Below are 14,026 nucleotides of genomic sequence, written 5' to 3'. Positions count from 1 at the left end.
TTTCAGAGAATATGGCAGTACATCCAACCGGCCTCACAACCGCAGACCACGTGTAACCACACCAGCCCAGGACCTCCACATCCAGCAGGTTCACCTCCAAGATCGTCTGAGACCAGCCACTCAGACAGCTGCTGAAACAATTGGTTTGCATAACCAAACAATTTCTGCACAAACTGTCAGAAACCGTCTCAGGGAAGCTCAACTGCATGCTCGTCGTCCTCATCGGGGTCTTGACCTGACTCCAGCTCGTCGCCGTAACAGACTTGAGTGGGCAAATGCTCACATTCGATGGCGTCTGGCACGTTGGAGAGGTGTTCTCTTCACGGATGAATCTCGGTTTACATTGTTCAGGGCAGATGGCAGACAGCGTGTGTGGCGTCGTGTGGGTGAGCGCTTTGCTGATGTCAATGTTGTGGATCGAGTGGCCCATGGTGGCGGTGGGGTTATGGTATGGGCAGGCATCTGTTATGGACGAAGAACACAGGTGCATTTTATTGATGGCATTTTGAATGCACAGAGATACCGTGATGAGATCCTGAGGCCCATTGTTGTGCCATACATCCATGAACATCACCTCATGTTTCAGCAAGATAATGCACGGCCCCATGTTGCAAGGATCTGTACACAATTCTTGGAAGCTGAAAATGTCCAAGTTCTTGCATGGCCAGCATACTCACCGGACATGTCACCCATTGAGCATGTTTGGGATGTGCTTGACCGGCGTATACGACAGCGTGTACCAGTTCCCACTAATATCCAGCAACTTCGCACAGCCATTGAAGAGGAGTGGACCAACATTCCACAGGCCACAATTGACAATCTGATACACTCTATGCGAAGAAGATGTGTTGCACTGCATGAGGCAAATGGTGGTCACACCAGATACTGACTGGTTCTGAGTCCCCAGACCCCCAATAAAGCAAAAAAATGCACATTTCAGGGTGGCCTTTTATTGTGGACAGTCTAAGGCACACCTGTGCACTAATCATGATGTCAGATCAGCATCTTGATGTGGCACACCTGTGAGGTGGGATGGATTATCTCAGCAAAGCAGAAGTGCTCACTATCACACATTTAGACTGATTTGTGAACAATGTTTGAGAGAAATGGTAATATTGTGTATCTGGAATGAATTTTAGATCTTTAAGTCCATCTCATGAAAAATGGGAGCAAAAACAAAAGTGTTGCGTTTATATTTTTGTTGAGTGTATGTAATTAAAACTGCAAGCAGTATCGTGACGGGCCCTTGCTCATATGCGGCCGTGGAGTGCCTGCGGTCACAGGGCAGTGTCGTGGACGCTACCTGTTCTGCGGCTGCCTCTTGTGGCGCAACTTGAGACACAAGCGATTGACATTCCAAGGCATCCATCTCTCATGTGCAGTCGTGGAGTGCCTGTGGTCACATGGCAGCATCGCAGTCGCCTACCTGTGCTGCGGCCGCCTCCTCGTGGCGCAAGTTTAGACACAAGCGATTGACAGTCAAAGCCATCTGTCTTCCTGACTGCTGTCTGAGGTGCGTGCAAAGTGTGGAGCAGATGAGACAATGTATAAAGTCATTAGCAGGTGTGGAACGTTTCATGACTGTTGTGATCCAAAGTGAAACTACATTTCAGTCACAGAATTACACAAATGTCAGTGCCTTCCTGACATCTCTCCTCCTCCCCATGTCTTATTTGCAGGCTGAAATGAGAGGAATTAGTCAAAAAAATAATCAGGTGTGGCTTTTACTTGGAAAAGGTCACAAAATCAGTGACATTTCCTGTCGCCAGTAGGTGCAGACATGTTCGGGGTGGAACTTTAATCAAGTATGGAAACTTTGGAGCAGAACAGAGAAGAAACACTGAAGTTATAAAGGTTTTGATGTTTATGGCGAAGGTTCAACTGACAGCTGTCTGAGGTGCATGTGAAGTGTGGAGCAGACAATGTATAAAGTCATTAGTGGGTATGAAAAGTTTCATGAGTGTTGATCTGGTGTTAAACAGTGACAGAGGTCACATCTCCTCCATGCCTTCCTGACATCTCTCTGAGTTTTCTTTGTGTTTCTCTTTCCCCTCCCCCACTATTTACAGTCACAGAGCTGATACGCAGGTGGTTAAAAACATTTTTTTGCCCACTTCCTGTTGACCTTAGGCGGTTGGTCCGAGAGGCTTTTTTGTACATCTCCACATGGGCTATCTAGGAAAAATATTTCGTGCGCGTACGCCCAATCTAGAGGGGGGGGCTGTTACTCAGAAAAAGGGCATAAAATCAGTCATGATTGGCCACCTAATGTTGCCATTAGGTGGCGCTCTGACTGTGAGTCAAAATTGCAGTGCAGATGTGTTCAGGACGTGACTCTTATCAAGTATGAATATTTTGGAGCAGATCGGAGAAGAAACCGTGAAGTTATAACAGCTTTAATGCCTTTGCCGAAGGTTCAAAATAGTAGCGCAGTCATGGCGTCGCCCTGGCCACGCCATTAAATATTCTACCAATCTTTTGATAACTTTTTGTCCTTAAGGCCTTTCCAACCATATATCCAATTTTGGTATCAATCGGATCAACGGTATAGTCGGTTATAGATCAAGTACAACCCCTGTGAATGGGCAAAAATGGCAATATTTGAAATTTTTTGGAAGCACCCCATATTACTCGATTTGGATGAAACTTGACATGTATGTTCTTTGAAGCTGTGTCACCATAGGTTTCGAGTTTCGTAATTATTGGCCAAAAGGTTATGGAGTTATACTAATTGCATTTTGGTGGCACGATTCTCTTATGTTCATTGGCCGATATCTTCTGAATAAAATCATATTTTCAAAACTTTTTTGGACCATCACCTCTAGGTCTAACGAGTACGCACACCAAATTTTGTTCAAATCGGATCAACGGTGTCAGAGAAATGCGTAACATCCGGTTTTTCATAAAATGTGTGCAAAATGTCATGTCAATCGGAGTAACGGTGCGGCGGGGCTGGTGAATAGCCACGCTAGGTGGCGCTAGCGCGCAACTTTTTTGCAAAAGCGCCAAATTCTCAAAATTTAACCAGGCAGCATGGACACACCAAATTTCTTTTAATGCTGAGGCCCCAAAAAGGCACGTCGTACCCGTGATAAACCGTACAATAACAATAGGGCTTCGCAGCCCGACTTTGTCTCCCTGTGATAGACTGGTTACCTGTCTGTCTCTACATGTCTCCCTGTGATAGACTGGTTACCTGTCTGTCTCTACATGTCTCCCTGTGATAGACTGGTTACCTGTCTGTCTCTACATGTCTCCCTGTGATAGACTGGTTACCTGTCTGTCTCTACATGTCAGCCCTGTGACAGACTGGTTACCTGTCTGTCTCTACATGTCTCCCTGTGATAGACTGGTTACCTGTCTGTCTCTACATGTCAGCCCTGTGATAGACTGGTTAACTGTCTGTCTCTACATGTCTCCCTGTGATAGACTTGTTACCTGTCTGTCTCTACATGTCTCCCTGTGATAGACTGGTTACCTGTCTGTCTCTACATGTCTCCCTGTGATAGACTTGTTACCTGTCTGTCTCTACATGTCAGCCCTGTGATAGACTGGTTACCTGTCTGTCTCTACATGTCTCCCTGTGATAGACTGGTTACCTGTCTGTCTCTACATGTCAGCCCTGTGATAGACTGGTTACCTGTCTGTCTCTACATGTCTCCCTGTGATAGACTGGTTACCTGTCTGTCTCTACATGTCTCCCTGTGATAGACTGGTTACCTGTCTGTCTCTACATGTCTCCCTGTGATAGACTGGTTACCTGTCTGTCTCTACATGTCAGCCCTGTGACAGACTGGTTACCTGTCTGTCTCTACATGTCTCCCTGTGATAGACTGGTTACCTGTCTGTCTCTACATGTCTCCCTGTGATAGACTTGTTACCTGTCTGTCTCTACATGTCAGCCCTGTGACAGACTGGTTACCTGTCTGTCTCTACATGTCTCCCTGTGATAGACTGGTTACCTGTCTGTCTCTACATGTCTCCCTGTGATAGACTTGTTACCTGTCTGTCTCTACATGTCAGCCCTGTGATAGACTGGTTACCTGTCTGTCTCTACATGTCTCCCTGTGATAGACTGGTTACCTGTCTGTCTCTACATGTCAGCCCTGTGATAGACTGGTTACCTGTCTGTCTCTACATGTCTCCCTGTGATAGACTGGTTACCTGTCTGTCTCTACATGTCAGCCCTGTGATAGACTGGTTAACCGTCTGTCTCTACATGTCTCCCTGTGATAGACTGGTTACCTGTCTGTCTCTACATGTCTCCCTGTGATAGACTGGTTACCTGTCTGTCTCTACATGTCGGCCGTGCGATGGACTGGCGACCTGTCTGTCTCTACATGTCTCCCTGTGATAGACTGGTTACCTGTCTGTCTCTACATGTCTCCCTGTGATAGACTGGTTACCTGTCTGTCTCTACATGTCAGCCCTGTGATAGACTGGTTACCTGTCTGTCTCTACATGTCTCCCTGTGATAGACTAGTTACCTGTCTGTCTCTACATGTCTCCCTGTGATAGACGGTTACCTGTCTGTCTCTACCTTTCTCCCTGTGATAGACTGGTTACCTGTCTGTCTCTATATGTCTCCCTGTGATAGACTGGTTACCTGTCTTTCTCTACATGTCTCCCTGTGATAGACTGGCGACCTGTCTGTCTCTACATGTCTCCCTGTGATAGACTGGTTACCTGTCTGTCTCTACATGTCTCCCTGTGATAGACTGGTTACCTGTCTGTCTCTACATGTCAGCCCTGTGATAGACTGGTTACCTGTCTGTCTCTACATGTCTCCCTGTGATAGACTAGTTACCTGTCTGTCTCTACATGTCTCCCTGTGATAGACGGTTACCTGTCTGTCTCTACCTTTCTCCCTGTGATAGACTGGTTACCTGTCTGTCTCTATATGTCTCCCTGTGATAGACTGGTTACCTGTCTTTCTCTACATGTCTCCCTGTGATAGACTGGTTACCTGTCTGTCTCTACATGTCTCCCTGTGATAGACTGGTTACCTGTCTGTCTCTACATGTCTCCCTGTTATAGACTGGTTACCTGTCTGTCTCTACATGTCTCCCTGCGATAGACTGGTTACCTGTCTGTCTCTACATGTCTCCCTGCGATAGACTGGTTACCTGTCTGTCTCTACATGTCTCCCTGTGATAGACTGGTTACCTGTCTGTCTCTACATGTCTCCCTGTGATAGACTGGTTACCTGTCTGTCTCTACATGTCAGCCCTGTGATAGACTGGTTACCTGTCTGTCTCTACATGTCTCCCTGTGATAGACTAGTTACCTGTCTGTCTCTACATGTCTCCCTGTGATAGACTGGTTACCTGTCTTTCTCTACATGTCTCCCTGTGATAGACTGGTTACCTGTCTGTCTCTACATGTCTCCCTGTGATAGACTGGTTACCTGTCTGTCTCTACATGTCTCCCTGTGATAGACTGGTTACCTGTCTGTCTCTACATGTCTCCCTGCGATAGACTGGTTACCTGTCTATCTCTACATGTCTCCCTGTGATAGACTAGTTACCTGTCTGTCTCTACATGTCTCCCTGTGATAGACTGGTTACCTGTCTGTCTCTACATGTCTCCCTGTGATAGACTGGTTACCTGTCTGTCTCTACATGTCTCCCTGTGATAGACTGGTTACCTGTCTGTCTCTACATGTCTCCCTGTGATAGACTGGTTACCTGTCTATCTCTACATGTCTATCCTGTGACTTGTTGTTGCTATTTATCTATTTATTTCTATTTATTGAAAATGGTTTTTAAACCTATTTATTGTCCCTTGTATCATCACTTTGTCGTATCTTATCTGCCTTTAATCCTGCTCAGTGAACATCGGAGGTACCCGTGTCTGTTTCATGCTGTGTGTTAACCCGTCTCCTGTTTGTCCTGTCATCAATGTTTGTGTGACGCCCTCTCCTGCTACTGCACAACAAATCTACCTACAGGTATTAATAAAGTAAACTGAACAATTATTGAACAATGTTATAAATCTTAGTATTATAGGCTACAACTGTAGAATAGAAGAAAATGCAATAGCCAATTCTTTTGCATACACATGTCGGTAAGTGTGCTTTTTATATGAGTAAGAAACATTGTTGAATGCCAGAATGTTCATGAAAAGTAAATACGGTTTAAGCAAACCTTTCTTTTTTATTGATCTATATTTATCTTTATCGGTATTGATGTTGTTCTCATTGGGTGATATGATAGTTAAACTATTTAAATATATACATATATGTATGTAAAATATGTAAAAATCTTTGTTCTCATAGATCAATAAAGCGGAAGTTTCTTCAGAATCAGAAGTTTCATCTGATTTAATTTAATAGATTTAAAATAGTTTGCGTTCATGTAACATTTTGAAATTAAACTTTATTTTTCTGACTATTATCAGTGTTGCTCCTCTTTGCCCCCGGCTGGTCTGTGACTGAGGGGAGGTCCGGGATCAGGTCTTGTTTGAGGCGGAGTCAGCAACTTTAAACAGCTCACAGTCTGCAGATCAGATCTGTATGTTTAGACCCAGTTCAGAGCAGTTTGGATCAGATCCCCATCAGACCATCATGAAGTCTTTCGGCGTCTTCCTGTCTCTCGTCTCGGTTCTGTCGATCCTCTCGGCAGAACCGGCGCTCTCGGCCCGGGTCTCGGCAGGTCCGGGCTGCGGACCGTGTGAGCTGGTCCAGTGCGCTCCTCTCCCGGTGCAGGGCTGTCCCGCCGGCTCCCTGCGGGACCCCTGCGGCTGCTGCTCGCTGTGCGCCGCCGCAGAGGGAGAGCCGTGTGGTGGACGCCGCGCGGCAGCGCGCCGCTGCGGTACCGGACTGGAGTGCGTCAAAAGCGACCAGGACAAGAAGATCAGGTTGGGGGTCTGCGTCTGTAAGAGCAACTACGAGGTTTGCGGGTCTGACGGACTCACCTACCGGAGCGGCTGCGCACTGAAGAGCGCAAATCTGACAGCAGACAACAGAGGCCGAGAGCCAATCAGCGTTCGGAACAAGGGCCGATGCGCCACAGGTGAGACCGACACAATCCAGATTACACTGACATAATCCAGGTGACACAATCCAGGTGAGACCGACACAATCCAGATTACACTGACATAATCCAGGTGATACAATCCAGGTGAGACCGACACAATCCAGATTACATTGACACAATCCAGGTGAGACCGACACAATCCAGGTAATATGCTATAATCCAGGTGAGACCGATACAATCCAGGTGAGACAATCAAGGTGAGACCGACACAATCCAGGTAAGACCGACACAATCAGTCCTAAACCTAATGCAACGTAACATAATTTAACACAATTATAAGCAATGCAATGCAGCGCAATGCAACACCATGTAACGTAGCGTAGTGTGACACCAGGTAATGTCATGTAACGCCAGGTAATGCCACGCCACATAGCGCCACGCCACGTAACGTCATGCCACCTACGTTACGTTACATTGCGTGGCGTTGTAAAATGGATTCCCGGGTCTCGGCAGGCCGAACATGGAAAATAATGCCAGCAATGTAACGTTACACCAGATACGTAACGCCACGGCAGGAACGTAACGACAGGAACGTAACGACAGGGACGTAACGGCAGGGACGTAACGGCAGGGACGTAACGACAGGGACGTAACGGCAGGGACGTAACGGCAGGGACGTAACGGCAGGGACGTAACGACAGGGACGTAACGACAGGGACGTAACGGCAGGGACGTAACGACAGGGACGTAACGGCAGGGACGTAACGGCAGGGACGTAACGACAGGGACGTAACGGCAGGGACGTAACGGCAGGGACGTAACGGCAGGGACGCCACGGCAGGGACGCCACGGCAGGGACGCAACGGCAGGGACGTAACGGCAGGGACGCAACGGCAGGGACGCAACGGCAGGGACGCAACGGCAGGAACGCAACGGCAGGAACGCCACGGCAGGAACGTAACGACAGGGACGTAACGGCAGGGACGTAACGGCAGGGACGTAACGGCAGGGACGCAACGGCAGGGACGCCACGGCAGGGACGCCACGGCAGGGACGCCACGGCAGGAACGTAACGACAGGGACGCAACGGCAGGGACGCAACGGCAGGGACGCAACGGCAGGAACGCCACGGCAGGAACGTAACGACAGGGACGTAACGGCAGGGACGCAACGGCAGGGACGCCACGGCAGGGACGCCACGGCAGGAACGCCACGGCAGGAACGTAACGACAGGGACGCAACGGCAGGGACGCAACGACAGGGACGTAACGGCAGGAACGTAACGGCAGGGACGCAACGGCAGGGACGCAACGGCAGGAACGCCACGGCAGGAACGTAACGACAGGGACGTAACGGCAGGGACGCGACGACAGGGACGCGACGGCAGGAACGTAACGGCAGGGACGTAACGGCAGGGACGTAACGGCAGGGACGTAACGACAGGGACGTAACGACAGGGACGTAACGGCAGGGACGTAACGGCAGGAACACAACGGCACGCCAGGAATGTAAAATATATATATCATATATATATCCACATATACAGATGTACACATACATATGATATGAGGAGATAAATCACATTGGCTGCCAGTGTTTTTCTGGGTGAAGTGGACTCTGCCTCCGACAGTAACACTGATGATGATGATGGTGTTGATAATCCTCCTTCATCCCTCTGAAAACACTGAATTCCTTTCTCCATGAGGAGCCACAGCGAGTTGAACCCGAACAAACAGATTCCTGAGGTCACGAGGATTTAGAGTCTCGGGCGGATTCCTGTGACCTGTTTCATCCTGTCGGATTCTCTGGAAGCTTCATGTGATCCTCTTGTTTGTTTCAGCGCCCGTCATCGTGACTCCGCCCAGAGACGTGTTCAACGTGAGCGGCTCGCAGGTGTACCTGAGCTGCGAGGCAGTCGGCGTGCCCACACCTGTCCTCACCTGGAAGAAGGTCAGTCAGGCCCTCTGGCTCTGTCATGCTACATGCTCTCAGTCTGCTGCTTTCAACTTCAATACATGAAAAAGAAAGATATTCACAATATTAAATACAAATGGATAAATCATATAAAACAAAGATGTAATTCTCTGAATGTACATAATATAAATAGATTCATAATGATTCTTGATGATGTGAGTTGCAGCATCTTGATTCTCCATCTGTTTTACTGTTTATGCTGACTTCCTGTTTATGCTGACTTCCTGTATCCTGCTGACTTCCTGTTTCCTGCTGCTGTTTGTAGAAACAAAAGCAGGAAATAAAGTTTAAAAGTTTGTCTGCTGAGAAACATTAATGTGTAACGACAGAAATAACAGAGGAGCGTTCATGTCACATGTGAGATGTTCTGATTAATGAGAGTCTCTATGATGTCATACATGATGTTATACACACGTCAGTTTAATGATGAAGGTCAGAGATGACTGAAACAAAGAAGTGCAGTACTTCTTTTTGTTTTTAGTTTGTGTTTTCATCACCAGCTTATCTCAAAAATCTCAACATGGAAACCTGAAGAAAATGGAAATCATCATGTTTTACCTGAAGCCTCAGGTGTTCAGGTGTTCAGGTGTTCAGGTTTTGAGGTATTCAGGTATTCAGGTATTCACGTCTCCCTGTTGACGTCTGTGAACTTTAGATCAATCAGAGTGAAGAACGAGTTGCAACATGTTTGTGAATCTGAAGAAAGTAAAGTTCTACAGATTCACAAAATTTATAAAAACAAATGTAGTCAGTCACTTTTGATATTATGTTCTTGCTGGGTGTCTTCCTTTAGGTCCTCAGTGGGAGGAAAAAGATGGAGCTTCTTCCTGGAGACAGAGACAACCTGGCGATTCAAACGAGAGGTGGACCAGAGAAACATGAAGTCACCGGCTGGGTGCTGGTGAGTTATATATATGTAGAATATATATATATACAGTGCTATGCATAAGTTTAGGCACCCCATGCCTAAGTTATGCTAAAGAGGAATAAAAAATCATCTTTTGTGAATTGATCTTAATGCCTCAATTAAACAAATGGGAGGACACCAATTTTCTCCTTGTGAATGAATAATGTATCATAAAGAAATAAATGTTCTTCATTAAAATACAGGGTGCATAAGTATGGGCACCCCTATGTTAAACTCCCATAGAGGCAGGCAGATTTTTATTTTTAAAGGCCAGTTATTAAATGGATCCAGGATACTATGCATTCTGATAAAGTCACCTGGGCCTTTGGAGTTAAACTAAACTCCAAATCTTTGCATACCCTTCACAAACCTAGAGACTGGCATGGTGCTTTTCAGATAGCCTATAGCATGCTAGTTAGCCTAATGATTTCTCAATGCAAGTCAAACCAGCTAATAGGCTAACTGAAAAGCACCATGATTTTCTCTAGGTTTGTGAAGGGTATGTGAGGATTTGGATTTTAGTTTAAATATTTCATAATTAACGCAAAGATTAACGCGTTAATGTTGACAGCACTAATATATATATATGTATAGTTAATGATTAGGAAGGAACATGTCAGGCTGACGACTTTAGGGAAACAAAGGAAATGTGACATGATTTTCATGAAATAAAAAATGTGTTAAATGATTAATAGATTTTGATTCACCTGTAATGTGAAAATAAAACAGTAGTGACAGGAAGTGATGTCATGACTGTTTTTATTTCAGATCTCCCCTCTGACAAAAGAAGAAGTCGGAGCATACGAGTGTCACGCCACCAACGCTCAAGGAGAAGCTTCTGCTGTCGGAGCAATTCACCTCGTCGAGTCCACCGATGACATCATCAAGAAAGGTAACAACAACAACTAAACACAAACACAACAAACAAATATCATCTAGAAAAGTAACAGCAACAATAAGAAATAAACATAATCATAAACAAATATCATGTTGAAAAGTAACAACAACAATAACAAATAAATACGCTGGCCTGAAGGACAAATACAAAAACAACAAAACAGAAATCACAAACACAAAGCAGAAAACACAACATTAATATCAACTGGAAAAGGTCTGCCTATCTGCTTTCAACGGATCCTCTTTGATTGGACAACACTCCGACTGGCTCCAATATAAAACATAAATCAGACATACAACATGAATCAGATAGAAAACATGAATTAGATCAAAAACATGATCAGATAGGAAACAAATCCAATATAAAACATCGATCAGATCTGAAACATCAATCAGATATAAAATACAAATCAGATAGAAAACATGAATCAGATAGAAAACATAAATCAGATAGAAAACAAATCAGATAGAAAAAATAAATCAGATAGAAAACAAATCAGATAGAAAAAATAAATCAGATAGAAAAAATAAATCAGATAGAAAACATAAATCAGATAGAAAACAAATCAGATAGAAAACATAAATCAGATAGAAAACATAAATCAGATAGAAAACATAAATCAGATAGAAAACAAATCAGATAGAAAAAATAAATCAGATAGAAAAAATAAATCAGATAGAAAACAAATCAGATAGAAAACATAAATCAGATAGAAAACAAATCAGATAGAAAAAATAAATCAGATAGAAAAAATAAATCAGATAGAAAACAAATCAGATAGAAAAAATAAATCAGATAGAAAAAATAAATCAGATAGAAAAAATAAATCAGATAGAAAACAAATCAGATAGAAAAAATAAATCAGATAGAAAACAAATCAGATAGAAAACATAAATCAGATAGAAAAAATAAATCAGATAGAAAACAAATCAGATAGAAAACAAATCAGATAGAAAACATAAATCAGATAGAAAACATAAATGGTGAAAATGCTTCCAAAATAATGTCAGATATGAACAGAACCCTGCAGCTGTTTAAAATAAAAAGTGACTAATTGAAAGGAAGTCGTTATATGAACTTGATGTAAAAATGTTTAGCCCCTCCTCTGACTGATGATGTCATCTCCTCACAGTGACGAAGGAAGATGAGCTGTGATCAGCGAAGATGGAAACAGGAGAAAGCTGGAGATCATTTATAAACTTTTTACTTCTTCATGTTATTCTTTTAATGTATTTCATTAAAAGAAATCAAGTCTAACTTCTTTTAGTGATTCAGTTAAGTTACATAATAGATTCATAACAGTTTGAGTTTTTATAGATTTTAACATTTTATATGGTTTAAAGGAGTCATCACCAGGAAATTGCAATTTCTCTTGTTAAAACATGCATATCTGTGTTTGACCTCAGTTGAAACTTGCCTGAAAGGCTGGAGTTTGAAAGTGGCGCCGTTTTTTCGCTTCTGCTCTTTTTCCGAACAGGAATAGCACACAAGGGTGTGCATTCCTAAAGCACGAGATTTTGATTCTGCGCCTTCGGTGACGTCACCGTGGCGGCTACTTGCATAAGCCCACCCCTCTTTCACCACCCAACCCCGCCCCGTCCGCTACCTGAAATCGCCGAAGCGCCGCCATTATGTTTTGGAGTCTGCATGCAGGCAAGCCCCCCCGGCTCTGTCCTTCCTGCGGCGAATCAACGCGCGCCTCATTACATATTATACAATGCACATCCGGACCAGTCAAAACCTCGCGCGTAATCTCGCGTGATAAAATCGCGGTACGAAAAAGGGTCAGAACAAGCTCAATGTTTGATTAAATTTTTTTTTTTTTTTTCTAATAAGTTTTACGAATTGATCCAAAGCGATCCAAGGGGGGCTGGATACGTATAAAACCAGGTTATGACTCCTTTAACATTTAACAACAGATCAACTGAAATCAATCAGGCGTTTGTTTTTGAAAAGATGTGAATCTGGCAACAGCACTGACTTAGGTCACCATGGCAACAGTACTGACTCAGGTCACCGTGAAAATGGTCAATTTATATCTATACATTTCATCTGTAGATTTTCTTCAGATAAACTTTATTGATCTTCAGTTCAGGTCTGAACATTTAGCTTTTGTTTAACAAACTTAGCTTTAAGATTTGTTGGTGAAAACTAAGATGATTTATCAGTTTTTCTCAACATATCTTGTTATCTTGATCAATATTTCTGCTGTCAACTGCTGAATAAAATGACAACTTCAAGCTTCCACTTTTTAAAATAAATTTTCATGCAAACTCTTTACTTTTGTCTTCTTCAGTAACCACTGCAAAGCCAAACGTGTCAGGTCTATCTTCTAGTGTAACAAACATGTCAGGTATATCTTCTAGTGTTAGTAACAAACATATCAGGTCTATCTCCTAGTGTTAGTAACAAACATGTCAGGTCTATCTTCTAGTGTTAGTAACAAACATGTCAGGTCTATCTTCTAGTGTAACAAACATGTCAGGTCTATCTTCTAGTGTTAGTAACAAACATGTCAGGTCTATCTTCTAGTGTAACAAACATGTCAGGTCTATCTTCTAGTGTAACAAACATGTCAGGTATATCTTCTAGTGTAACAAACATGTCAGGTATATCTTCTAGTGTAACAAACGTGTCAGGTCTATCTTCTAGTGTAACAAACATGTCAGGTCTATCTTCTAGTGTTAGTAACAAACATATCAGGTATATCTCCTAGTGTTAGTAACAAACATGTCAGGTCTATCTTCTAGTGTTAGTAACAAACATGTCAGGTCTATCTTCTAGTGTAACAAACATGTCAGGTCTATCTTCTAGTGTTAGTAACAAACATGTCAGGTCTATCTTCTAGTGTAACAAACATGTCAGGTCTATCTTCTAGTGTTAGTAACAAACATGTCAGGTCTATCTTCTAGTGTAACAAACATGTCAGGTCTATCTTCTAGTGTTAGTAACAAACATGTCAGGTCTATCTTCTAGTGTTAGTAACAAACATGTCAGGTCTATCTTCTAGTGTAACAAACATGTCAGGTCTATCTTCTAGTGTTAGTAACAAACATGTCAGGTCTATCTTCTAGTGTTAGTAACAAACATGTCAGGTCTATCTTCTAGTGTTAGTAACAAACATGTCAGGTCTATCTTCTAGTGTAACATGTCAGGTCTATCTTCTAGTGTTAGTAACAAACATTCAGGTCTATATTCTAGTGTTAGTAACAAACATGTCAGGTCTATCTTCTAGTGTTAGTAACAAACATGTCAGGTCTATCTTCTAGT

General features: G+C 43.5%; 1 protein-coding gene across 1 annotated transcript; it reads left to right on the top strand.

Moving 5' to 3' along the window:
* The first annotated feature begins 6,484 nt into the window (after positions 1–6,484).
* igfbp7 (insulin-like growth factor binding protein 7) lies at positions 6,485–13,032 on the top strand. Its single transcript, XM_084009679.1, has 5 exons — positions 6,485–7,013; positions 8,818–8,927; positions 9,745–9,852; positions 10,627–10,750; positions 11,889–13,032. Exons 1-5 carry the CDS (start codon positions 6,515–6,517, stop codon positions 11,909–11,911), a joined length of 864 nt encoding a protein of 287 aa, XP_083865805.1. The 5' UTR covers positions 6,485–6,514; the 3' UTR covers positions 11,912–13,032.
* The last annotated feature ends 994 nt before the right edge of the window (positions 13,033–14,026 follow it).

The sequence above is a fragment of the Eutrigla gurnardus genome (assembly GCF_963514095.1).
Source record: "Eutrigla gurnardus genome assembly, chromosome: 5".
NCBI lineage: Eukaryota > Metazoa > Chordata > Actinopteri > Perciformes > Triglidae > Eutrigla > Eutrigla gurnardus.
Note: the sequence above shows the minus strand (reverse complement) of the source record. Positions and strands in the feature narration are given on the sequence as shown.

Bases quoted from the DNA above. Each gene is read 5' to 3' on its own strand.
- igfbp7 (XM_084009679.1), top strand. From the start codon at position 6,515: ATGTTTAGACCCAGTTCAGAGCAGTTTGGATCAGATCCCCATCAGACC. The intron at 7,014-8,817 runs GTGAGACCGACA...TGTTTGTTTCAG, and splicing joins CAAGGGCCGATGCGCCACAG to CGCCCGTCATCGTGACTCCG. The intron at 9,853-10,626 runs GTGAGTTATATA...TTTTTATTTCAG, and splicing joins AAGTCACCGGCTGGGTGCTG to ATCTCCCCTCTGACAAAAGA.